General features: G+C 50.0%; 1 protein-coding gene and 1 non-coding gene across 2 annotated transcripts; one reads left to right on the top strand and one right to left on the bottom strand.

Annotated features, from left to right (window-relative positions):
- Window positions 1-59: 59 nt before the first annotated feature.
- TRNAW-CCA lies at window positions 60-131 on the bottom strand. Its single transcript has one exon. It is a non-coding gene; the product is annotated as a tRNA-Trp (tRNA).
- A 16,627-nt stretch (window positions 132-16,758) lies between these two features.
- Window positions 16,759-26,399, top strand: LOC111162579 (butyrophilin subfamily 2 member A2-like). The gene is made up of 7 exons (XM_022527081.1): window positions 16,759-16,843; window positions 17,583-17,930; window positions 22,418-22,699; window positions 23,991-24,191; window positions 24,562-24,582; window positions 24,681-24,707; window positions 25,774-26,399. The coding sequence occupies exons 1-7, from the start codon at window positions 16,759-16,761 to the stop codon at window positions 26,397-26,399; spliced, it is 1,590 nt and encodes a 529-aa protein (XP_022382789.1).
- Window positions 26,400-26,671: the final 272 nt, after the last annotated feature.

Genomic DNA, 26,671 nt, shown 5'->3' with positions numbered 1-26,671 from the left:
CCTGCTTCTTCTTGCATCTCACTTTCCAGAGCTGGACCTTCCCCAGACGCTAAAACTACTGACCCCGACGTGATTTGAACACGCAACCTTCTGATCTGGAGTCAGACGCGCTACCGTTGCGCCACGAGGTCCTCGAGGGCGCCCCCGATTTCTTTACCTGTCAGCCTGATCCATGAAATTAATCCTCTGTGCGTGGTGAAGATCACGTAGGTGAATAAATATAGTGCCTGGTTGCCTCCTCGATCAAAATGCTGCCCCTCTGATCACTCCCCGATTCGGCCTCCCAATTGCTTCTATTCACAGCCCTTCCGATCCTTTTTCATTCCTGTTTTTCTCCAGATACATTAAAAAAAAAAAAAAAAAAAAAGATGTTTGGAGGAGTTTCGTTGTTTTTTGGTCTTTTTAGAAAAATGAACATTTTTTCTTTTTAGAAATATGGCTATTTATTGAAGGGCAAGGTAGGGGAGGTAGGGGAGGTAGCAAAGAAAAATCGCGTGTCCTCTCTCGCGCCGGTCAGGGCGACCGGGGCGAGGTTCGAATTTGTTTCCCGAGCGTGGACTGCAGCTGGTGCGGAAGGAGGTCGAGGCGGGGGCAGCGCGGTGTGAGGTTAGGGACCTGGGAGAGGGATGTGTTGAAGCCCGCAGCACTGGGAGGTGGGATGAACCGGCCTTTCGGAAAGTAAACCACCAAAGGTTGGGAGAATCTGAGGCCTCTTACCGAAAAATGGGTGTACAAGCGTGCTGCTGCCGGAAATTTCAGCGTGATCGTTGTTAGCTGAGACTTGTCGTCTATACTTTCCTCACCTACCTGTAAAATGGGGATAGTAACAGTATTGCCAGCCGCCTAGGATTGCCTTCATACATGTCATGTGCCCTAAATGAGTTTATATATTTTTTTATGTTTAGAATGATGTCTACCGGGCTCAGAATAAGCTCTCAATAACGGTAACTGGGGTGTCTGGCTGTCTCAGTGCAGAGAGCATGCAGCTTATCATCTGTGGGTTGTGAGTTCAAACCCCATGGCAGATGTAGAGGTTATTAAACAAGTAGATAAACTTTGAATAAATGTCAGTGTAACTACTATCACTATAAAGCTTGGTAAAATTCTTTTAAGTAACCTCTACACCCAACATGAGGCTCAAACTCACAACCCCAAGATCAAGAGTCACACACTGCACCCACTGAGCCAGCCAGGTGCCCCTAAGGCTTGCTGGAATTCTTAAAACATTTACACACATCGCCAGCCTGGTTTGGCAGAGACTGTGTAAAATGTACGTTTGTCACTTGTTAGTTTCCTCCGTGGATTTAGAGTTCGCTGTCATCAAACAGAATTAAATGAACTGGCTTATGTCAAATGGTAGAACTATTTTTTTTTTATATATAAGTAAAAATTTTTAAATTAGTTAAAAAAAAAAAAAGCTCTGTATTGGAGTGGTTTGGGATAATATTTTTAAATCAAAGTGTTATTCATCCTCACAAACACGTTCCCAGAGCACCAAGTTGCTTCTCTCACTCCTTGCTTTGTTTTGCTGCAGGCGTAGCACTTTCTTTCCTGGAGACCCACGGTCCCAGGCGTTGCAGACTCGTTTCACTAATTACCCTATTCCAATCTGAGGCTTCAGGCAAGTGAATTTTCAGGATCCCTCCAAGCCGGGGTCTTAGCACCAAATCACGTTTATAGTTTATTTTGATCTTGAGCCTCAGTTCTGATAGCTGGCCTTGTCTTTGTGTTCATGTTTTCTGTTTCTACCTAGTACCTATTCCAGAAACTTGGATCTAGTCCTGGAGAGCTCAAGAAGGGGACTCCAGGAATAAGCCCTTTGGTTCTGGCCAGGCCCCTCCCACAGACCGTCTCCCGCCCACCATCATCCACCTGCCAACAGACTGCCTCCGTTTCAGTAGCTGGCCCGAGGCTCCAAATGTCTTTGTTCCTGTCACACACCTCATTCCTGAGATCTTCACACCCTCTTTAACAAGATACATTACTGAAATCTCCTGACTGCTCACCTGACTGCTCACCGACCACCCCCCCACCTCCTCTGAGGGGTCCCCCCTCTTGGCTGAGTTCTCTCCTGGTTCCTCACCCTCAAGCCTCCCCCACCTGCTGGGCAGGCCAAGTTTCAGGCTGCTTCTGCCATGTCAACATAAATTTGTGTTTGGGGTGTAATTCTGTGTGTTTAAAACTAACCTGAAAGATTCACACCCATTATAGTGGTTATTACCAAAAAAGAAAGACAAAGGACACTGGGTGTTGGCAAGATATGGACAATTTGGCACTCTCTTGCATCACTGGTGGAAATTACAGTGACACAACCACTTTGGAAAACGGTATAGTGGCTCCTTGAGAAATTAAACATAGAATCACCATACAGTCCAGCAATTTTACTTCAAGGTGTATAATCAAAAAGGTTGAAAGCAGGGACTCAGACACTGTACTTGTGATATTTTACCGGAGAATTCCATTTACATGGGGGCTCCTGGAATAGTCAAATTCAGAGACAGAAGGTAGAATGGTGGTCACAGGGACGGAGAGGTGGGAATGGGGAGTTGTTTAATGGGGACAGAGTTTTAGTTTAAGATGATAAAAAGTTCTGAGGATGGATGGTGGTGATGTTTTCACAGCAATGTCATTGCTCTTCTCGCCACTAAATTCACACTTTAAATTTGTCCAAATGGAAAACTGGGGTATGCATATTTCACTACAATAAAAAGAAATACAAAACTCATTAAAAAAGAAAGGCAGAGGGCAGACATAAGGAGGAACTGGAGGTTAGAAAAGACAGCCACAGAGGGGCAACATGATGACTTTTCACTGTCCCCTTTTTGGATGTGGAAAAATGACACACTGGGTGTGTTCTGGGTAAGGTTGGCATCTCCCCACCCTCCTTCCTTTCGGTGCTCTGTCCCTGCCGCACTGGCCTCAGTAAGGGAAAAATCACGGAACTTTCTTTGAGAAGGGAGGCAATGTCCTCTTCACCCTTACTTCCTTAGTGCATCTCCTTAAAAACACAGTATGTTCAATATGAGGTCACACTTTTTGATTTTACAATTCCAGGTCTGACCCTTGGCTGTAAACCCATGCCATTCATGAGCTATAGAAAAGATACAAGGCAGTAGCACCTGGGTGGCTCATTGGGTTAAAGCCTCTGCCTTCAGCTCAGGTCATGATCCCAGGGTCCTGGAATGGAGCCCCGCATCGGGCTCTCTGCTCAGCGGGAAGCCTGCTTCCCTTCCTCTCTCTCTGCCTACTTGTGATCTCTGTCTGTCAAATAAATAAATAAAAAAAATTTTTTAAGTATTAAAAAAAAGATACAAGGTGTATCCTTTGTATCTCGGGGAAATTGAACTTTGAATGGATACATTTTACCAGGCAAATTATTTTAAACTGTATAAATTTGTGTGAATTCTTTCCAGACTTTTCAGCCACTTTTGTGCTACCTTATACACCTGTAAATGTGATAGTGTGTTTAAGTAAGTCATAAATTGGATTCCCTCTTCTAATTGGTATAGAGATATCTTTTGTTGGCAGGATTAGTTAATTTCCCCAATATCTCCCTGCTCCAGGCTGGTCCCACCTCAGGGCCTTTGCACTTGCTGTTCCTGCTGCCTGGGCTGTTCTTTCACCAGATTTTTTTCAGAGGATGTCCCCTCACCTTTGAGGTCTTTGTCAGCTTCCCCGTCCACTCTGATCAAAGCTCTATGCCTCCCTCTCTGCACACCTCTCCTCCTTGCTTTCTTGTTCTCTGTAGTACTTAGCAGCCTCTAGCGTACTATATGTTTTATTCATACATTTATTTATTACCTATCAAGACTAACTAAATTAAGAGCCAAGACACAGCCACTTCGGGGCTCTGTGTGGGAGGTCCGCTTGCCCTCCACATTGTATGTTCCCAGGGGTTACCACACCCCCTCCCCACCACATCAGGTGTACTGCTCCCTACAGAGAACAAACACTAGGGAGTTTACCCACAGGGTTGGCAGCCGCTCAGGAAAGCAGACTCTCAGACTAGCTACACATCTTTCCCTTGGTTATGGACCTCCTGTGATCCAGAATAAATGGTACATTATTGCGGCAGAGGCTGCTCTTGTCGGTTTATCAAAGTCCGTTTCCTTTTCCTGTTGGAAACACACCTGTCTCATCCCACTCAGGGAGCGAGAGCAAAGACAGCACAGACTGGGGAGCTGAACAACCAATGTTTCTTTCCCACCGTTCAGGAAGCTGGGCGTCCCAGTTCCTCCAGATGGCAATCGAGAGCCAGCGACTCTTGGCCTCGCGGGCACAGCTCAGAACTCTTCTCTTCATTCCCCCGAGTGAGATACAATTCCGAGGTAACAGGGAGCCCCTACATTAACTCCTGAGTTTGTGGCCCACAGAACCCAAACAGATTCACGGGATCTTCTAATTCTATTACAACGTTCTTGCCGGCAAAACCCCCGTCTTTCAGTTCTTAGGGTCCTCACGGTGCGTAGCCCTTGGCTTGTGCATTGCCAGGACCCTTCTCTGATCTCCCGGCACAGGTGGCTTGCTCGGCGGCGCGGGGCGCGTGCAGACACGCGCAGCGGCCACTAGGGGGCGGAGAAGCCTAAAAATGACCAAGTGGGACAAAAACGGAGGGTGAGGCCGTGGGAGAAGTGGAGGGAGCAGGGAAGGGAGAGAGGGGGGGAGAGAGGCAGCTGGAGGTCCGCCCCAGAAACAACGAGAGGTGGAGGGAGCCGGGGAAGGGGGGAAACAAGTTATTGGGGCGGGGGGTGGACGTAACTGTCTGGGTGGCAGTTAGGATACTTCACATCTGTTAAAGATAAAAGATCGAACTAAATAAATTTGAAGATCTAATAGGCTCTATTGGGGGAGCCCTCAACCGGGAAGCTTCCAATCTAGCAAATAGGTGGGGCTCTGAGGGGTACTATAAAATGGGAGGCTTTTATAGGAAGGAGGGTGGGGCGAGGAGGTTATTAGCAAAACAAAAGGCAAGATTGTTTCGGGCAAAGTTGCCTTCGCCCCGGGACTATGAAGAGGAATTGGAGCAGGCTCTGGGAGAAGACCACCTCGTTTTGGTGGGGACCAGAAGTTTTCTGACTGACCTGTTAAGACTGCATTTCTGGGGGAGATTAAAAGTGCAATTCGGTCAGGTCTAAAGCCCTGGTTTGGTAAGTGTCCCCATTTGAGGCCTGTGGTTTTCTCCTTGACATTTTACAATGGGTTATAGATACTGTTTCCTTTTCTCCTAACAAAAACCCAGTTGGATCATGATTCCTACGCACTTTTGTGTTCAACCTGAAATACTGTGGATTAAAACAGAAAACAGACTTTATACGTGAAAAAATGAAGAGAAAAAGTTGAGGTGGGGCTGTCCAGACTGCTGGAGCTTTACTCGATCTTACACTTTTATTAAATCCATTTCTTTTTTTTTTTTTTTTAATGACATCTATAGGGCTTTTTTTTTTAAGATTTTATTTATTTATGTGACAGATCACAAGGCAGAGAGGCAGGCAGAGAGAGGGAGAGGGAAGCAGGCTCCCAGCCAAGCAGAGAGCCAGATGCGGTGCTCCATCGCAGGACCCTGAGATCATGACCTGAGCCGAAGGCAGAGGCTTAACCCACTGAGCCACCCAGGCGCCCCCTAAAGGATTCTTTTTACTATTTTCTCTACTTCCGTGTATATTCAGAATTTTCCTTAATACACATTTTTAAAATAGGCTGAAAAAAATGGCATGAACATCTACCTAGTACACTGTTGAATTATAAAATTGCACAAAACTTTAAGAATTCATTTGGGAAGGAAAAAAAAGGAATTCATCTGGGAACAGATACATACATTGATCCATTCCACAAATAATTAGCAAACCCCTACAATGTATCAGAGACTGTTCAAAGCACCAGGGAAAGAGTGGACTGAGACCTACAGTGACATAGACAGAGTTCATGCTCTACAGTGCTAAGAAACAAACAAGATGCCTGAAGAAAATTGAAAAGAGGTAAAATAGAGCAGTGGTTCTCAGCCAGGATGGAGATGATTTACATGCCCTCAGGGAACATTTGGCCACATAGGGAGGCATAATTGATTAACACAAATGGGGGGGGGTGATGCTCCTGGCACCTAGAGGGTAGAGTCCTGGGGGGCTACTAAACATCAGACCACGTACAGGATGGCTCCCCACCGTCCGGGTCTAAACGTCAATAGTGCTGAGGTTGAGAAACTCTCCAGCAAGATGGGGTGGTCAGGAGCAGCCTGTTTGAGGAGGTGCTGGCTGAGCTGAGCTGAGACAGGAATGATGAGGAATAAGGCATCTTCTGAGAGGAGAGTGTGCAGGCAGGGGAGCAGAGTCCTTGGAGCTGGAAAGCTTTCAGCAGAAAAGGAATAGAAGGCCTTTGAAGGGAGGTGGCTGAAGGGTAAGTGGGGGGGATGGGAGGTGGGGACAGGTCACAGAGGATGTTCCACTGGGGTCCATGAGCCTGAAGCACCAAGCTCACTCAAAATGCCAAGTCTCAAGCCCCACTCCAGATTTACGGAGTCAAGTCTATATTTTAATGAGATCCCCATGGGGGGCATGGAGACACACATGTCAGGGAAGCACCCTCTGGAGAATGGTTAAGGAACTTGGATCTTATTTAAGCAGCAAGTGTTGCCAGCTGAACTGGGAAGACCCCAGGCCCTGGGGCCTTGACCCAGCCAGAGCTGAAGGAGACACCAAAGGTTCTTGGTCGTGTCAGGAGGAGGAATTCAAGGACAGACGCGCAGCAGAGTGGACAAGCGACACCGTGGAAAGTTTACTAAAATGGAAAAGTACACTCTGGTGAGATGGAAGGGGAGGGGAAGAGAGAGGTGCACGACCTGGGGGGTGGATTTCTATCTTTTACTGACAGTTGTTAACGAGGGGGCAGGAATAGTCATTACTTGGAGCCGGAAGCAGGCGCAGGGGTTTCCGGTCGTGGCGCCGCCATCTTGGGCCTGTCTGGTGGGGTCTGGCTTCTCGCCAGGCTTCTGACCTTCCCCATATAGGTCCGTGGCCTCCTCCTTGCTGGCCTCTGGGCATCCCGTTAGAGCCTCAGTAACTATCTACCCTGACCCAAGGACCACTGGGGGGCGTGGGGGGAGCCTGCAATGGTGACCCTCCTTCCCCGTGATGTGAGGTACGCGGGGCAGGGCCAAGTGCAGAGGAGGGAGACAGCGGCTGCCGGCTGTGCCAGAGATGGTGGCGCGGGCTTGTGTCGTGGTGCGAACCGTGCAGTCGCAGAATGTAAATCAGGGTTTATTTGGAAGTCGAGCTGATAGGACTGGCTGGTGGCTTAGATGCTGGTGGAAATGGGAAGGATGGAAGCAGGGACTTTCCAGTTTGGGTTGAGCATATGCGCAGATGGCAGGCCACTAGGAGAAAAGTAATTCAACCGGGTTTCCTTTGGTGTTGGGAGTGTGTGTGTGTGTGTGTGTGTGTGTGTGTTTTGTGTTTAACACATGCTACTTCTGTGGTCAGAGCTCTTCTCCTGTCGCATAGGACCAATTCCCCCCCAATTCTTCTGTTGTCAGCCATGTGTCTTTGCCGTGCAACATTTCCTTTTTTTTTTTTTTTTTAAGATTTTATTTATTTATTTGACACAGAGACAGCAAGAGGAGGAACACAAAGCAGGGGGAATAGGAGAGGGAGAAGCAGGCTTCCCTCTGGGCAGGGAGCCCACCCGACTTGGGGCTTTATCCCAGGACACTGAAATCATGACCTGAGCCAAAGGCAGACGCTTCATGACTGAGCCACCCAGTCCCCCACACCTCATGCCACACCTCCTTAACTTTGGGCTTGGCCAGTGGAATATTGGTGAAGTGGGCCAGAGCTCTAGATGGGCTTGATACCATCCCCTGAGATGTTTGGTGTTTGTTTTGAGGCCTGGTTACAATAGAAACCTGTCTACTAGACATGCACCCAGTATAAAGTAGGTGTTATTACCATTATTTTTTTAAATATAAGAATGGTAAATCCTTGCCACTGATTAGTTGGGGGATTATTTTGGCTATATCTGAGGTTCCTGTTTTGTGACTTTGAGCCACGTAATCATTGCTGAGCGTGAGGGGGCAGGGATAGGGGGTGGGCAGAAACCTGACTGAGGACAAAGGACCCTTGCTTAACTCCAGGGCCGAATCTGGATAAGGGATAATTCCAGGGACGAGAAGGAAAAACCTGTTTTCCAACATGCTCACTATTTCATGAAGTCTATTTAATGAGGAACGTAGCCTTTTATTCAACAATTAGAAATCACAGATTTCAAATGCAGGATAAAAAAAGTAAAGCACGGCACCTGGGTGGCTCAGTTGGTTAAGCGACTGCCTTCGGCTCAGGTCATCTTCCTGGAGTCTTAGAATTGAGTCCCAGGATCAAGTCCCACATTGGGCTCCCAGCTCCGTGGGGAGTCAGTCTGCTTCTCCCTCTGACCTTCTCTCTCTGACCTCTTCCTGCTCTCTCTCACTCTCTCTCTCTCAAATAAATAAATCTTTAAAAAAGAAAAAAGTAAAGCAAATAAGTTTTTAAGGTAGATAATGATGATCTCCCTCACTCTCTCATCTCTTTTGTTCTGTTTCTTCAGCCAGTGGTTTGGGTACCTACCTCGGTCTTTCAGGCACTAACTCCAGTTCTGCTCAAGTACACCAGTGCGAAATACAAGAGGCTTCACCTTACAGAAGCTCATCTGATAAGGGGTAGGGTTAAAAAGTCAGCAGGGCCTGGGCATTTGAAACTGAGTACCCAGAGGAGACTGGATATTCTAAAGTCAAACTTCTCGAATTCCACAAATTGGCCTCAGGTAAGGTCTATTTTTAAAACAAACAGAAACAGGGGCTAAAGGTATTTGCTCCATTCCATGCATGGATTAGCCTGTCTGTGCAAGCCTTCAGACTCTGTCAGTTCGAAATTACCATCGCCGGAGCTGAGAACAACATTTCTGGAGGGTACCTCTCTCTTGGCTGGTGACAGCCCCACAACAAACAAACAAACACAAAAACAAAGCAGAAGAGACTGCCAAGGTTTATTTGTTCTCTGGAGTGGGGCTCGCCTCTCAGGTGTGCTCCGAGTAACAACAGCTTTCCCCACTTAGGCTGAGGAACTCATCCGCCAAATTCATGTTTTCCTTCCAGAGTATAGCATTATCTCTGGTGATTAGCTGTCCAGCAGTGGTGGGGGATGGAGAGGGGAACCAGAACGGGACGCATTTCCCAGCATCCCTTGCAGCTTGGAGGGGGGTTGGTCCACAGACTGATTCTCTGCAATAGAATGTGGGTGGAAGTGAGGTGTGTCACCTCTGGGCCAAAGCCTTTAGGAGATGGTTACATTCTCTTTCTTTTTTCTGGCCCCATGTGGAGGACTCTGCTGTGAGAGATGGGGACTCCCAGATAAGGGGTCACACCAGCAAAACCTACCTGCCAACCAGAAGCAAATGACAATTAAGTGAGCGAGACATTGATTACTGTTGAATTAAGCCCCTGACATTTTGGAATATCATTGTTACAGCACCTAGCAGTAGTCTAAGCAATATATATGCCTTCCGTGTTCTGGAATATACAGACATAGCAACCGGTCTTCAGGGAGGCAATGTTTACAAAAGTTTCCTCACTTTCCCCAACTCAGGAACCCGTCCTGATGCAAATGACATCAGAGGAATTTGGTGACATGCGCCTTGTCATGTGCCTGGGCACATGACCTTATCAACAAGTCTAGGGCTTTGGCATGTCTGTCAGGCAGTATCTGGGCGGGTGGGGGGAAATGCATCTTCCGCAGCCCTTGCCTGAAGTTTAACATCCAGTTTGGAAATCAGGCTGCTGCTGCGAGTCAAATTAACATGGATCCTCCAGGCAAGAATGGAGTGTTTCATTCTCATTGATAGGATTTCGAGCTTGAAGCTTTTGGTAGCCTTTGGATTTGAAAGATCACATTTCCCAGCGAGTAAGAAAGCAGGAAGCACTCAGAGAAATGGCTCATTTGCGTCTTTGTGGGGGCCTCATGACATGGGGAGAGACAGTATTCCCTGTTAGCTATGCAGTTGGCTTTAGCAAACGTGTCTATTATCCCAGCCTGCCGACCGGACAGGCCAAATTTTTACATTCCGAGCTAACTCGCGCTTCCTCACTCCTCTTTCATGCCATGCCCACTCCTGTTTTACTGTGTCTCTGAACTCAGCCCCATCCCTGTCCTCAGTCCTTCACAGTTTTATGGTTTTTGTGCCTGTCATTCTTCGAGGGATCTCTGGGGCCCTCGGGTCCTCAAGAACGTCTGGTTTCTTCTTGCAGGAGCACTTCTCCCAGCAGGTGCTGGGAATGGACAGCAGGGAGCCCTCCTGCTTCCAGAAGCCCTTTTGGAGGCAGTCTTGATTCTCATTGGGCGTGGCCCGGTGCCTTGGGCCCCACTGCCAGTAATGTCAGGAATGGCCAGGCATTTAGGAGCTGCGGATCCCCAGATAAAAATAATCCACTGATCATTCAGAGTGGACAGCGGAAAGGTATTCCTACACATATTTCGAGTGCTGTATTGGTGCCTGGAGAATTTCGTAACTGCATTCTTCTGCTTGACGGGTGAGCTGAGTATCCGGGGAAAACGCACTGATGTCTGCTACTTACTCTAAAAGGCACGAAACAAAAAATAAGGATTGAAGTACATCAGAGAGAGAGAATAGGGGGCTGAATGGAAGGCTATATTACGTACTAAGTAGCGGTCCAGATCTGGTCCCTTCTGAGTGTACTCTGCCCTCTCAGTCCCTGGCCTCTGGGGCTTCTGCTCATGTCTCCGTGGGACCTGGGGGCAGATGCAGAGTTCAGGCTCCAAATCCACCTTGGAAGTCTCCTGGCTTGTCACTAGGAACTCCTTCCCCCACCTTCCAGCTGTTTCTGTGATGCCTTTGAGAAAGACCCAGGTTTTCTTCCAGGAAGAATTCCTCCTGACCCTGTAGTATCAGGTAAAGAACTTTCTCGTTCTGCTCCATGGGGTCTGAGGGTTTACTTGTGTTCCCAGTAGCTTCTGTGGTCCTCTGTGTGCACACAGCTGTGGGCCCCAGGAGGCTGACCTGTAGGCAGCCGAGGTTCTCCAACCGAAGGCCCCCAGGCACACATCCATGGCCGAGCAGGTGGTCTTTATGACCTGTTGCAGCAAGGGGAGCGTGGGCCAGGTGGGAGCTGCAGGGTGTCTCCAGAAGAGGGTATCAGAGAGGCATAGAGCCTGGGCTTGAGTCAGGGAATTTGGGGGAGGGCTTATGGAAGCGGGGCTTTGCTCTGGACTGGGAGCTCCCAGGGAGGTGGGGAGGTGTTCTTTATCCAGCTGCTTAATAGGTCTGATGGAGGAGGAAGACTGTGTGCAGGGAGGCAAAGGCTGTACCGGGTAAAGGTTCAGCAGTCTGCCGAAGCCTCTCTCCTGGCGGGATGTTTGGTCCCCGCAGCGGCAGGGACGGTGTTCATGTTTTCCTCCACGTTCACACACAGCTGTTGAGTGACCTTGTGTCATCTCCATCCATCGTAGTGACGGAATGCTCTGGTCTGATGTTGCTGTCCCGTGAAATCGCTTGTGTTCAACAGAACACTGAGACCGGGCTGATGGGCAAGGGCTGAGGGCCGCATTCCTCCTCCTCGGGCACCCTTTTGCCTGTGGCTTCTGGCTCGCCATGATCCATGGGGAACCACAGCAGATGCTGGAAGAGGGAGAGAGGAGAAAGAGAAGTCTGGGTACTTACGCCCCCAGGCTCTCTCCCTCCTGGGCCGCCTGTGGCTGGCTACACGTTCCCCTTCAGAGGTCGCACACAGCACCTCTTCAGAGAGCCTCTCTACATGCCTCGGTTCTTCTAGGTCTTCAGAAGAGCCTCCTCTTCTCCTCCTCCTCGCCTGGGGGGTGGCTGGTGCCAGCTCCACCATTCCTGGCCCTGCAGTATAGCTCTTGCCCACATTTTGTAAACAGCTCCTTGGGAGACCCTTCTTGTGTTATCCAAGGTGAGTGTGCTGTCTGATGCCCGTTGAGAGTTTCCCCGAAACAGGAGGCTCCCCAGAACGCAGGCTCATTATTCCTTCCACAGTGCTAGGCTCTGATAGCACTTTGTTTGTTTGTTTTGTTTTTTGAAGATTTTATTTGACAGACGGAGATGACAAGTAGGCAGAGAGGCAGGCAGAGAGAGAAGAAGGGAAGCAGACTCCCCACTGAGCAGAGAGCCCCATGAGGGGCCCAATCCCAGAACCCTGGGATCATGACCTGAGCCAAAGACAGAGGCTTTAACCCACTGAGCCACCCAAGAGCCCCTCTGATAGCACTTTGTATTGAAGTTAAGCATTATGAAGATGGCAGGATCCTTCTGGAGCGCATGACCACTGGCTTTAGTCCCCAGCCCCAAACCCGGTGGAGGAGTGCCAAGGGAAAGAGCCCGCCAGCTAAGGCAGCACCTTTGGGGGCAAATAGAGCAGGTCAGTGTGCAGAACAGCAGCTGTGAGCCTGAAAAGGGCTCTGGGGCAGGCAGGTCCTGTGTCATCCCAATTCCCTCCTGGGCCAGATGAAGACAGCCCGTGTCTGCATAAGAGGAGGGGCCCCTGGACAGCCTCGGGGACAGTGTGCTGAGCCAGGCTCCATAATGGAGGGTGTAGGTTCATCTGCTGTTGACTTAGTTGACTCAGGTCCTCGCAGTGAGTGTGGGGCACAGAGCAGTCATCCCAAGCCTCCTTGCTCCAGACAAGCTTCTTTCCCCCACAAAGCTGTTTGGGCCAGAATCTCTGCTAGGCAATGAGAATTGGTCAATATTAGACCTTTAAGAAAGACAAATGGTAAAGATGGGGGGAAAATACAGACAACTCGTATCTTGGAGAAAGAGCTAATCTCCATAAAATAGAAAACAACCCAGGAGAAAAAGGAGCAAAGGACATCAATTCTTCGTTCACAGGAAATGACACATGAAAGTTTCTCTATAGAGAACAGGTCTATATGTCAGAGGGCACTTCTCCAGAAAAGATCCTTCCAACTGTTGGATACAATGCTTGGTAAAATGTCTACCTAATTCCATCTCTTTGTTCAAAAGCTGACTTTTGAGTCAAGGACTTGGGTGCCCGCAGTCTACTTGGGAAGTGACCCCAGGAAACCCAAGTTCATTTTCTTTTCTTTTCTTTTTTTAATTTTATTTATTTATTTGACAGAGAGATAGCGAGAGAGGGAACACAAGCAGGGGGAGTGGGAGAGGGAAAAGCAGTCTTCCCACTGAGCAAGGAGCCTGATGCAGGGCTTGATCCCAGGACCCCGGGATCATGGCCAGAGCCAAAGGGAAATGCTTAACCAATGGAGACACCCAGGTGCCCCTAAACCCAAGTTCAGAAATAAAGGGGGAAAAAAGTCAGCTAAGTGAAAAGTGGCAGAAAGGGTATGTTAGCTAGTTGGTCACTGGTCACCTGGGCCCAGTTGACCCACCCCATATGCTCAGAGCCCTCCTGGCAGGGGTGGGGAAACCGGGCCACTTCCCCACAGTCTCAGCCCCCCTTTGGTGAGGGTTGCCCCTTGGGGTGGCATCTGCCCTGCTCTCCAGGTTGGGCTGCATTGACGCACAGGAGCAAGCGTCCTCAGTGTTAGAGAAAGCTCTCGGATGGAGAACAGCAGCAGGCACCTGGGAACTTGTTACCTAACAGGAAACTGCCTGCCTGACGTGGACCTAGGGGACATGGGGTTATACATCAACAGCATTCTTTACAAGGCTCTGCCTCGGAGAATGTAGGGAACACCTGGTAACATCTGTCCCCCCCCCCCCCCGCCAGCCCCATCCACATAGCAGCTGTTACTTCTGTCTTCCAGTACATGTCCATGTACTGTGGCCCTGCTGCCCACGGCCGATGCACAGAGATGGGATATCGTCCAGACACCCTACCCAGGCCGGGCCAGAGGGAGTAATGAAGTTCTAGAACATAGGTGAGGGTCGGTGGGGTGAGGTCCGGAGCCAATGACCAAGAAAGAATTCTTGAGACATCTTTGGTGCAAAATAGTGGTTTATTAAAGCCTGGGCACAGGACCCGTGGGCCAAAAGAGCTGCTGCCCTGGGGTGGTGAGGGATGGCAGGTTACGTAGGATAGGGTAGGGGGAGGTAAGGAAAAGGGAGATTTCGATAGAACTTTCATATGCTAAAGAGGACCTAAAAGATACCGGGGGCCTTGAGCCTTTGCCATTGTCAAGGTCATTTTTCCCCTCTACCAAAGTATTAACATTAAGATAGCTGGGGGCTTCCTAAAGAATGTCACATGTGTCCCACCCAGGAGTGGGGGTGGGGGAGGGTTGCAGGGGGGTCAGCTTTTGCTTTGTCCTCAGCCTCCTTCATCAAGAGGACTTGCCGGTTTCGACTGAATGGCCCAGCGCTGCGCCACCTGTCACACGTGTAGCAGGAACGTGTGAGAGGTTCTGGAGGGCAATTCTCATCCACGGTGTGGTCCTGAGAAGGAAAGGTAGGTGGTGTCTGGATGGACAACGTTGGGTGGGGGGCCTCCCTCTTAGCTTTCTCACTCAGGCATTGAACAACAGCTGAGTGCAGAGCAAGGGCGGGGCCCTGTAAGGGAGAGAGGACTCGGGGCAAGTGTTGCTCCCAGGGAACACGAACTCCAGTCCCTGCTAAGATGTACACTCGTGCTGATGGGGTTGTAGAATATTGGTGAGGTTCAGTGGGGTGAGGTCCGGAGCCCACGACCAAGAAAATTCTTGAGACGTCTCTGGTGCAAAATGGTGGTTTATTAAAGCGCCTGTGGGCAGAAGGGCCTGCTGCCCGGGGTTGTGAGATGAGGCTCATTGTGTACGAGGGGGTTGGAGGAGGTCAGGAAAGAGGGAGGTAAGGAAAGAACTTTCATATGCTAAAGAAGTCTCACTGGATACCGGAGGCCTTGCCATTGTCAAGGTTGTTGACCCCTCAAGTGAGGCATTAGCATTTAGATAGTTGGGAATTTGGGGGAACAGTACACTTGGCCTCTGGCCTGCAAGTTACAAAGACCTTAATTGTATTTACATTTCCTTCTGGAAGCTCTTGCTCGGGCGTTTTTAAGTAAGCTGAGGGAGACTTGTAGAGGACTGTGATCTCTACAAGTTAACTATTTGTTTTAACTTTAGGGCAGCCAGGAGTACCTGAGGATGTCACACATACCCATAGAGTGGGGGTTGCGGGGTGTCAGCTTCTGCTTTGTCCCCAGCTTGCCTTCTCTTCCTTCATCAATGCCACATACACAGCAATAACAGGACAGGATGGAGTAGCAGGCAGAACCGGGAGTCAGAGGAGTCTGAGAACACTGCCGCCTGCCTCCACACTCTGAGCTATTCTCGGAGGAGGGGGGACAGGAAGGCTAGGCTGGGCCTCCAGAGGCTGAAATGGAGAGCGATGGGGGAGTGAGGGGGTGCGGGAGAACGGGTGTCAGGACTTTGAGCCCTGGGATACAAGGCCAGTGCAGTTCTGAAGTGAATCAGGGATTTGGAAGCCTCTGGAGGAAGCATGTAGGCACTTGGGGAAATACTAAGAAATGTGCATTGGAAGATTGTTCTAGAAGAAAGCTATACAGTAGCCGGAATGGGTTCTGGGAGGGGAGCACTGTGTGGCTGTGGGGGTGTTGGCTCAACCAGACCATCCACAGGCAGACCATGAAGCCCAACGGAAAAAGCCTTTGCTGGGTGCCATCTTCCAGCCCCCACTGGAACGGGGCTCTCCTCAATACCTCTCAGTGGTTTTTGAATGAATAACAGGGCGTCTATAATGGCTACTGCAGCTCCCCTACCCCTCCTGCATTCCCTCCCTCTCTCTCCAGCGTCCCCACTAGCATCCGCACAACCCCAGCAACTGGAACACATTCCTTGGGCCTTGGAAGGGAGTCCACTTCTGTTTCCCTCATCACCTCCCCATCTCTAACCACTACACGCTCATCAGTCTACACGCAAGAGGCCGCTCCTGGGGGTTTTCCTGCTTCTGAAAATTAGAAAAAAGACTTTTAAACATTCAGATAATCCCAAAAAGCTACACGCAGCTATGTGATTTTAAACTTAGTGTGTATTCTGCCTAGTGACTGGTGAGAAAGCAGGCTCAGGGATACCATTGGCTGGTTGACACACAGCTGGCCAGCCCTGGGCTCTAGACCATTCAATGACAGTTAGGGACTCTGTGGTCACAGTGGACCGGGTCCCAGGTCCCAGGTCCCAGGTCCAGCGTCCGCACACAGAGAGACTAAGGGGTGGCGAAGAAAAGGGTTTCTCTCTCCGACAAGTTTTGTTTCCCCATTGTGATTATGAGATTAGAGAGAAGAAGGACAATAGGAAAATCTTCATTGGAAAGTCGGAGGAGATAAAATGCAGTGGAGAATTCAAGAAGGTAAGAAAGGGAGGGTGGGGCGGCAGGTGGGGAGTGAGATGGGAAGGCGGGGGTTCCCGGGAGTGGGGCGGCCTCGTCTGTCTTCCGTTACCTCCCCGTGCCCTTCGGGATTCCAGGGGAGGTTGGGGGTGGGGGGACGAGGAAGGGTATGGGATGATATCAAGTGACACCTGAAGAAACTCAACTCTGGTTAGAGAAGTGAGCTTGAGAGGGCAGAAAACTGCCTCCCGGATCCTCGCCTTGTGGCTTATCTGTGGAATGTTTAAGGAGTCAGTCTACAGAGAGAGGAAGGGCGCTGCCCAACACAGAAGTTGGGGCGCTGAGGATCCCAGTGCGGGTCACAGGAAAGTTTGACTTCCATCAGAGCTGGTGCCAAATTTCTCGTCTGCACCCCCAGGGCTTGCGTCGCTGCTTCTCCAGGGAGCCCAGTCTTTGGCGCGGATGGAGGCTGCCGCTGCTTTGCGCTTCTCCGCGCCCCGCTCCCTTCTGTCCTTCATGTTCGTCAGCGGCTTGGGCCTGCTCTCAGGTAGGGGCTCCTGCCTCGAGCTCCCGCCAGCTCTTCAGAGGGGAGAGAAGGCACTGCCGTCTACAGAGAGGAAGAGCGAAGAAGGCCTGCGGTTGGGGTCTGGCAGCTCGCATTCTGCACGCGATACCCGGATGTCGACCAGCACTGTCAGCCCCCCAGGGAGAGCCACAAAGGCGGGCTGCACGTACAATTTTAGGTTTTCCAGTAGCTGCCTTTAGAACAGCAGAAAGAAACAGATGAAATAGATTTTGATAATGCATTTTGTTTAACCCCGAATAACCAGAATATTGTTATTTAAACTTTTAATTAATGTAAAATATGAACAGTGAGCTATTTGACCTTTTTTACTCTAACATTTCCAAATTGTGTGTATTTCACACTTAACAGCACATTCCAGCAGGCGCTGGCCTGTGGCTGCCATAACGGACAGCTTGAGTGTTAGGGAAAATCAAAGCACAGGGTCTGCAGGAGGTGCTCTATGGACTCTGTGGTCACAGTGGACCCGGTTTCAGGTCCACGGCTTTCCATATGTGAAGCATATATGTGCTCCAATAAATATAAGCCTCACTGGGTACCCCCACCAGGCATCTGTGGCTGCTAGCCAACCTCAGCGGCCTGCCCCCAGAATCCTCTGGTGTGGCCTTAGGAAGATTACTTTTGTCCCCTGGAATATCTGCTTCCTTTCCTGCCTTAGATCTTTGATAACTGTGTCCTCTGATTCTGCTCCTTTGTTGAACAGCCCCGTTTACTGTCGTGGGGCCAGCTGACCCTGTCCTGGCCATGGTGGGAGAAGACACCATGTTCCACTGCCACCTGTCCCCCGAGAAGGACGCAGAGCACATGGAGGTGCGCTGGTTCCGTGCTCAGTTCTCCCCGGCAGTGCTCGTTTATAAGGGTGGACAGGAGAGGACCGAGGAGCAGATGGAGGAGTACCGGGGAAGAACCACCTTGGTGAGCGACCACATCAACACGGGGAGTGTGGTGCTTGTCATACACAATGTCACAGCCCACGACAATGGCATCTACCACTGTTACTTCCAAGAAGGCAGATCCTATGACGAGGCCATCCTGCGCCTGATGGTGGCAGGTGCGTAATTTCATTTTGCTGGTTGCTTTTTCAGGGTGACCCTTAGGGGAGGTTTCTCTCCTAACTTCAGGCCCTATTGCAGCCCAGCAGGTTTTAAACAGGGAAGGTGGTGGGAAGCCTGGGTGGCTCAGTGGGTTAAGCATCTGCTTTCAGCTTAGGTCATGATTCCAGAGTCCTGGCTCCTTGCTCAGCTGGGAGCCTGCTTCTCTTTCTCCCTCTGCCTGCTGTTCCCCCTGCTTGTGCTTGCTCTCTCTCTGTCAAATAAATAAAATTTTAAAAAACAAAACAAAACAAGAACAGGTAAGGTGACTTCCTCCTCCCCAAGGACCAAATGAATGGGTTTGCCCTGCTACACTGTGGGCATCAGTTCCTGAGAAGCACACATAGCACTCCACTGTAGCCTTGAGCCAGAGAGAGTGTTTAACGCCTACAGATAATTTTTTTTTTAAAGATTTTATTTATTTAATAGAAAAGCAGGGGGAGCAGCAGAGGGAGAGAAGCAGGCTTCCCACTAAGCAGGGAGCTCAGTGGAAGGCTCCATCCCAGGACCCTGGGATCATGACTCCAGCTAAAGGCAGACTCTTAACTGACTGAGCCACTCAGGCGCCCCGCTCTTCCTCTTTAATAGATACTATAAATTTGTTTTCTAAATTTCTTTTAAAGTGTTTTTTTTTTTTTTTTAATTTATTTGACACAGAGAGAGTACAAGGAAGCAGAGCAGCTGGCAAAGGGAGAGGGAGAAGCCTCGTATCGCATTGACCAAAGCAAGTCATGTGGTGGTCCTCCCAGTACAGGAGAGGGAACTATGATCCCAACCTCATTGCCTGGGGAAATGACAATTTTTTTTTTTTAAAGATTTTATTTATTTATTTGACAGAGAGACAGATCACAAGTAGGCAGAGCAGCAGGCAGAGAGAGAGGGGGAAGCAGGGTCCCCGCGGAGCAGAGAGCCTGATGTGGGGCTCGATCCCAGGACCCCGGGACCATGACCCCAGCCAAAGGCAGAGGCTTTAACCCACTGAGCCACCCAGGTGCCCCGACAATTTTTTTTTAAAGATTTTATTTATTTATTTGACAGAGATCACAAGTAGGCAGAGAGGTAGGCAGAGAGAGAGGGGGAAGCAGGCTCCCTGCTGAGCAGAGAGCCAGATGCGGGGTTGGATCCTAGGAGCCCAGGATCATGACCTTCTAAAAGGAGAAAAAAAAAAAAAAATTCAGAGTGGGAAAATTGCTTTTTGCGCTCCCTCACATCACAGACATTCGATAAGTCGTTCAGAAAACACTTAACAGACTACTTCTATGTTTAAGTCACTGTTCCAAGTAACAGATCAAAACACTGAAGGAAAGACACGAAGGTTCCTGTCCTCATGGTGCCCATGTTCTAGAGAGTGCAGAGAGCCAATCAATACGATATTTAAGAAAAAAATATAGAATATTTAAACTATCCTAGCTGGTGATGAGCACTGTAGAGAAAATAAAGCAGAGAGGGGTTGAGACTGCAAGGTGGGGGTTGGGAGAGTAGCTTTCCTAATGGGATGACAGGGGAGCACAACGAGAACGAAGTGAGAGTGAATTGCACCTCTCGGGAGCTCAGAGGACCCCGCATGAAGTCCCAGCACAGCACCCAGAAGCTGGGTTTGGAGAGGGGACCATAGACTTTCTCATCGAACTCTGACTGTCAGAGTGAGAAGAGCCACTGTCCGTAACTGCATGGGGACAACATAGGGACATCCTTCATCTTGATAGTAATTTTGCCGTTTCTGACCTTTCCCCAAATGCCAGTGTAGTGAGAGTGTCTGACATGTCCAGATGATTTCTTTAAAGCCTGATAAAGTATCAAGCCTGTTGGCCCCACAGGAAAACGAGAGAATTTGACCAGAGGAGTTGGGCAAGGCTTCAGAATAGAAGTGGCATATAAACCAGGATTTCTAGGAGTTTATTAATAATGGTTTTAAGGTATGACCTCACTCTTGGGGCCAGTGTATTATACTTTAAAAGAAATGTTTGAAGGCTGGAAGAGCTTTATTTTTTTTATTTTTTTTTTTAAAGATTTTATTTATTTATTTGACAGACAGAGATCACAAGTAGGCAGAGAGGCAGGCAGAGAGAGAGGAAGGGAAGCAGGCTCCCTGCTGAGCAGAGAGCCTGATGTGGGACTCAATCCCAGAACCCTGGGATCATGACCTGAGCCGAAGGCAGCGGCTTAACCCACCGAGCCACCCAGGCACCCTACTGGAAGAGCTTTAAAATACACCTAAATAAATCAGTGGCATTTCAGTCAGTCTGACCAATGGAAGTAAGGCTTAGAGGACAGGGGCCTCAACTCGTAGATAGTAGGAGACGCCATCTTTGTCACCTAGAAGGGCATATGAGATTAATAGAAAATATTGAAATATTGTGGCAGGAGGGTTTCTCAACCCTGGTGTCCTGACTCTTCATAGCAGCACTGCACGGCTCACCAGAATGGGTATGTATGTGGCAGGAACCCTCTGTTCTTTCCCTGTAAACATGACCTTGGCCTGACCTGCCCCAGTCTGAACTGAGTTGTAGAACTGCTTATTGTTTTTGTTGGTTGGTTGGTTGGTTGGTTCACTGGCTGGCTGATTTTGTCTTTAAGTCTATTGTCTCAAACTTGCCTTGACTAAACCCCGTGGAACCCCATTTTGTTCGTAGAATTTCCTTCCAACTTGCCGAATTCTTTTGAGTCTTAATCACAGTTCAGAGTTTCTGCACCAGCCTTTCAGTGTACAGTTGTTTTTTTTGTTTTTGTTTATTTCTTTTTGGCAAGAATCAGATGGAGCCCGTAGTACTGAGACTTACATGATTGCTTTAATTTTGTCTTTTGTTTTCATTTTGTCTTTTAATTTTTTGGATTGCCTTAACAAAGGAATTACTTAAAAGAAGTTTGGATGTGAGGCTTCTGTGGCTCAGTGGGTCTGCCCTTGGCTCAGGTCATGATCCCAGTGGCCTGGGATGGAGTCCCGCCCCAGGTCCCTGCTCAACTGGAAGTCTGCTTCTCCCTCTGCCCTTCTCCCCCCACACTTATGCTTGCTCTGTCTCTCTCAAATAAATAAATAAAATATTTTTTATAAGATTTTTAAATTTATTTATTCGAGAGAGCGGGGGTAGGAGCAAAGGGAGGGGGCAAGCAGATTCCGTGCTTACTGCAAAGCCCCACATGTCTCGATCTCAGGACCCTGACATCATGACCTCCGCCAAAACCAAGAGTTGGATGTTTCACTGGCTGTGCCACTCAGGTGCCCCAATAAATAAAATCTTAAAAAAAAAAAAAAGATTGGATGAGACAGTGTTGTCCAACAATAAACAGGAATTTTATTTTGCTGAGCTGTTCTAAGATAAAATCTAATTTAATTTCATTAAGAACTTTGGATGATCTCTAGATCCCTGGCTGAAGAAGCAGAAGTCTCCTAGGTCTTGAACCACTAATCTATTTTATTAGAGATTTTTTTCTTTTTAAGATTTTATTTATGTATTTATTTGACAGAGACACAGCTAGATAGAGAACACCGCAAGAGGAGTGGAAGAGGGAGAAGCAGGTTTCTCGATCCCAGGACCCTGGGATCATGACCTGAGCTGAAGGCAGACCCTTAACAATTGAGCCACCCAAGCGTGCCTTTTAAAGACAAGAATAAGTTGGGAAGAGCCTGGACTCGGGATTTTCTGTGACGTTCTGCTGACATTGAGCAGGTGATATTGTGATCCTGAGGATCCCAGGAGCACCCAGATCTTCCTAATTGGTAGATGTTGTGGAGAGATACAAGGACATCCCCTGGCTAATTGAGCCCCTGGGAGGTACATGTCTCTGAACTGGGGTAGGGGTTGGTTCTGCATTCTAGTTCTCTCAAAAACCAACTACTCCGGATGACCTGTGGTTCACATGCAGCCTTTAGCTGGGACAAAAGGGACTGTGTCTTGAGGGCAAAAAGTTTCCCAAGATTCTGCTGGCCTGGCAGGCTTCTGTCCTTATCAGATTATTCCCGAGCTTGGGAGACAGGCACTGTGAAGTCCTCCCGGGACGGAGAGTGAGATCCTCGACCTGATTGTTTCGGGTTGAGCAGAGACACTCACCCACAAGTGAGACAAGGAGACCCTCTAACTGAATGAATCAATTGGCAGTCACTTGGTGGGAGACAGACGGGGGTGCCTCTGTGATGGGGTCACGGGTGGCACACGAAGCCAAGTGCATTGTCAGCCTGCCCTCCGAGAGCTCACGATTTATTGGCATATTGGTCTTATGGTCTGTCCAGCACCAGGGCCTTCTTCCTTCCTCTCCTCCATCCCTCCCTCCCTCCCTCCCTTCACAGAAGGGGGACTATGGGAATGCAGGGAATACACCCAACCAGTTCTCTGGCCACTGACCCCTTGCTGCCTTCCCCATCCTTGGCTCTCCCCGTGGAGAGCTGATCCAAGACACTTAGGCTGAGACACCATTGCCTTGTTAGCTGCTTCCTGGTCTCTGTCCCCAGGCCTGGGCTCTAAGCCGCTCATTGAAATGAAGGGCCAGAAGGATGGAGGCATGCAGCTGGAGTGCACGTCCGGAGGGTGGTACCCGGAGCCCCATGTGGTATGGAGGGATCCTCACGGCGCGATCATGCCGGTGCTGGAGGAGGCTTACACGGTGGACACAGAAGGCCTCTTCATGGTCACCACGGCCGTGGTCATCAGGGACTGCTCGGTGAGGAACATGTCCTGCTCTGTGGTCAACACCCTGCTTGGCCAGGAGAAGGAAACCATCATTTTCATCCCAGGTTGGTTCCCTGCCCTCTGGAGGCTCATCACGCCAAGGTAGGGTCTTCAGACAGACCAGAGCCTGGAATAGGGATGGGGAGATAGAAGCAAGGGGCCCTGAACCCCAAGGCCTCTCCTCCTGTCTTTTCTCAAGGAGAAAATCAGAGTCTTCTCTGAGAGTTGTTTCTCTGTCCTGGTCCTTATCCTGCAGCATTTTTTTTTTTAATTTATTTATTTAAGTAATCTCCGCACCCAGCATGGGACTCGAACTCATAATACCCTGAGATCAAGAGTCCCGCGCTTTCCTGACTGAGCAAGCCAGGTGCCCCCTGCAGCCATTTTTAAGTATTTAGAACAATCATAAACGGAGAGCGGTACAGGCAAGGGAGCCCTACACTCAGGGAGGGGGTGGATTTTCTATCTACAGACATGCACGAATTCATCCAACAAATACTTAACAAAGTATCACCTGTGTTCAAGGCACTGTTCTCAAGATCGAAAATAAATCAGTGAACAGCATACACAAAGATCCCTACCATCATGGGGCTAATATTCTAGGGTGGCAGAGAGCTATAACTGAAATAATTTAACTGTAGATTATATCAGATGGAGAGATGTACTGTAGAAAAACTTAACTGGGGGAGAGGACGGGGAGTGCTAGGGTATAGGGGAGTTGTAATTATAAAGAGGATGGTCAAGGAAGTCTTCACTTGAAAAGATGGCAGTTGGGCAAGTAAGGAAGGAGCTGTGGAGATACTTGAGTTGTTTGCTTCTCTGCAACCAGGGAGCAGGAACAGCACATGCAAAGGGCCTGAGGCAGGAGCATGTCTGGCAGCTTTAAGGAACCCCAAGGGGCAGGTGTGGTGTGTGGTAAGGCAGGAAGAGTTGGGTGAGTCTGTGTGACACAGGGTTTTGAGCAGAGAAGTAGCAGAATCTCACTCAGCCTGCTGGGCTGACAGACTGCAGAGGGTATGGACAGAGGCAGGCATTGGGGAATTGCAAGCTTTCAGGCAAAAAGGAGTGGTGGTTCGTGCAGGGTGGTGGCTTGGTGATTCCGTGGTGGCTGTGTTCACCCTGGTCCTTCCCATGGTGACCCCAGGGGTCCCTGCTTTTTTGGCTCCTGGGCCCCCAGCCCTGGCAACTGCTATGGGATGAGTCAGTGCAGAGTCAGGGTCTCTGTCCCGGGTTTTGGAGAGAGGAGCCAATGGAGAGGGGACCCCAGGGAGCACTTCCCATGGGCATCGTGAGGGGCTCTGTCATCGGGGGTCTCCTTTCTCTCACTGAATGGGACTCTTCTGGTTCCCTTTTTAGAATCCTTTGCTCCCAGCATGTTTCCCTGGGCAGCGGGCCTCGTTGTCCTCCTGCCTTCTCTGCTTCTCTTCATCACCGGGAGCATCTGTCTCATCAGGAAACTCCACAGGGGAAAAGAGGTTGAAAAAGAAGAGAAAGAAATTGCATGTAAGGAACTGGAGACAGACCAGATGGAAAAAGAGAAAGAATGTCAAATAAGAGGTAAAAGAATAGGAGGATAGGTCGCTGTCCCATAGGGCCACGGTTCTGTTAGCTAGAGGCCTGGGGACAGGGAGGAAATGACCAGAGACCGCAGCAAGGGGCTCGGACCTGTGGCATCCGGGGACCCCCCCCCCAACTTCTGCCTGCTTGCTCCCATTCTGCGGACTCAGCACCACGCTGCCAAACAGACACAAACCTAATAAGTTCCCATAACATCGAGCCACCTGCGCATGGATTGTTCCTGGAATCTCCAGAAGCAGTGGGGGGGGGGGGTTGTTCACGAAGGGCCCACCCTCCCTCGTTTAACACAAACTCAGATTCTCTGATTTCTTCTATTGAAGACATGAAGTGGTTTCTGTTTCTTTGTCAGAGCAACTTGAAGAAGAACTACGTAAGTGTACCATTTCCTGAAGTAGTCCGTGCAGGTTTGCGCTCTGCTCTGTTAGCCAGCAGCTCCTGAAGCTCGTCTGTCTGTCTGTCCCATTGCAGGATGGAGAAGAACCTTGCTACATGCCGGTGAGCGCCCCGGACATGCCCTCAAGCCTCTCCCCGCTGGCCCTCAGGCCTCTCCCCAGCCAGCAGGACCTATTAGAGGAAGTGGGCAGGGGGCGCTGGGCGGTAGAGGGGCTGGGATGCGATCGCTAGCCACACCCCTGCAGCACTGGGTCCCAGCTCTGCCATCAGGGAACCCAGGTGATATTAGCATAATTTCATCTATTACCAGAGCCTCATCCTAATGAGCACTTTGCATCTTACGAGTTCTCCCCTTCTGCTCAAAAGCACCCAGGAATCCAGGCTTTACCAGTTACCATGGTACTCCAACCTTTCCTCTTTAGGTGAATTTCAAAACTCCCAGTCAGACATCTCAACAACGTGGGGAGAGGAGAAAATCACGTTCACACGACAGCAGTGTAGACCAGCTGAGTAGCAGGGAGGTGGTAGTACGTGGGCGATCTGCAGAATGGCAGGGCTTGGAAGCCTTTCCTACATCCAGAGAGGTCAGACCCTTGCAGAAGCAGGTTGTGGAGATGTGACCTTCCCTTTTTCCCTTGGGAAGGGGATGCCCTTGGGAGTCATCTCAGTCAGTAGTCAGCTGGTGAAACTGGTAGAATCTGGAGAACCAATGAAAGGAACTTTGACTACCCAGGAGTCTGCTGGGGAAATTGGCATTAATTGCTTCACTGGGAGAGGGGGTGGGGTGGGCCTCTTGGTTGGTTTAAGCCAAATTGGAACATTCCTGACTAAAAAGAGTCCCAGAGACCATATGTCTTGAATAGAAAAGGGAACAGAGTGGAGAATGTTGAGAGAAAGCGGGAGCCATGAATTTCGGTTCCTTTGCTAAACTTCCCACGTTTTTAGAGCCCAGATGATCCCCTACCTGAGGCCAGGCTCCTGTCAGACAGGGCGGAAGTGCAGTCTCAGGGGTTCTGTGAGCCAGCTCCCTGGGAGTTGTGATCAAGGGGCCTTCGTGGAAAAGGCCACCACACAGGGGTCTCCCACCACCTTTCTGGGACCTCCCTGGGGTCCAGGAATAGCACCATCCCCCAAGACCCCAGGCCTAAACCAGAGACTTCTTCTGCAGCCGATGTGGTCCTGGATCCGGACACCGCTCATCCTGAGCTCTTCCTGACAGAGGACCGGAGAAGCGTGAGACGAGGCCCCTCCAGGCAGAGTGTCCCCAACAACCCGGAGAGATTCGATTGCCGGCCTTGCGTGCTGGGCCTGGAGAGCTTCTCCTCAGGGAGGCATTACTGGGAGGTGGAGGTTGGAAACGTGATGGTGTGGGCTGTGGGGGTTTGCAGAGGCAGTGTTGAGAGGAAAGGGGAGGCCCTACTGGTCCCCCAGAATGGCTTCTGGACCCTGGAGATGTTTGGAAACCAGTACCGGGCCCTTTCTTCCCCCGAGAAGATTCTCCCCCTGAAAGAGCGTCTTCGCCGGGTGGGCATCTTTCTGGACTATGAAGCCGGAGATATCTCCTTCTATAACATGAGGGACAGATCACACATCTACACATGTCCCCGTTCACCCTTTTCTGGGCCCCTAAGGCCCTTCTTCAGGCTGGGGTCTGATGACAGCCCCCTCTTCATCTGCCCAGCCTTCACGGGGGCACGGGGGCTCCTGGTGCCAGAGGGCGGCTTGATTCTCCACAGGATGGGGACCCATCGCCGCAGCCACCGTAAAGAGTTTCCTGGCCTCAGAGCCAAGTAGAGAAGCCTTGGGCCGTCTCTGCTACCAGAGCACAGCATCCCGGAAGGAAATGGGCCCTTCTTCCCTGTGGACCCATGGAAGAACTGAGGGGAGGGAAGCCACAGCTGGAGGTCAGGGACTGGGGAAGCAGCCGGGGAGGTGAGAGCCACCAAGGGGTACGAGTGCTGCGAGCCTCACCCTCACAGCCGAGGGGCTCAGCAGCTGATGGTCCATTTCCAGCCCTCCCCTGAGCTTTCCAGACCACACAGCAAAGCTCTCCCGGCCTAGAACTG

This window comes from Enhydra lutris, unplaced genomic scaffold, assembly GCF_002288905.1.
Source record: "Enhydra lutris kenyoni isolate GAN:26980312 unplaced genomic scaffold, ASM228890v2 scaffoldscaffold93, whole genome shotgun sequence".
NCBI classification, from domain to species: Eukaryota; Metazoa; Chordata; class Mammalia; order Carnivora; family Mustelidae; genus Enhydra; species Enhydra lutris.
Note: the sequence above shows the minus strand (reverse complement) of the source record. Positions and strands in the feature narration are given on the sequence as shown.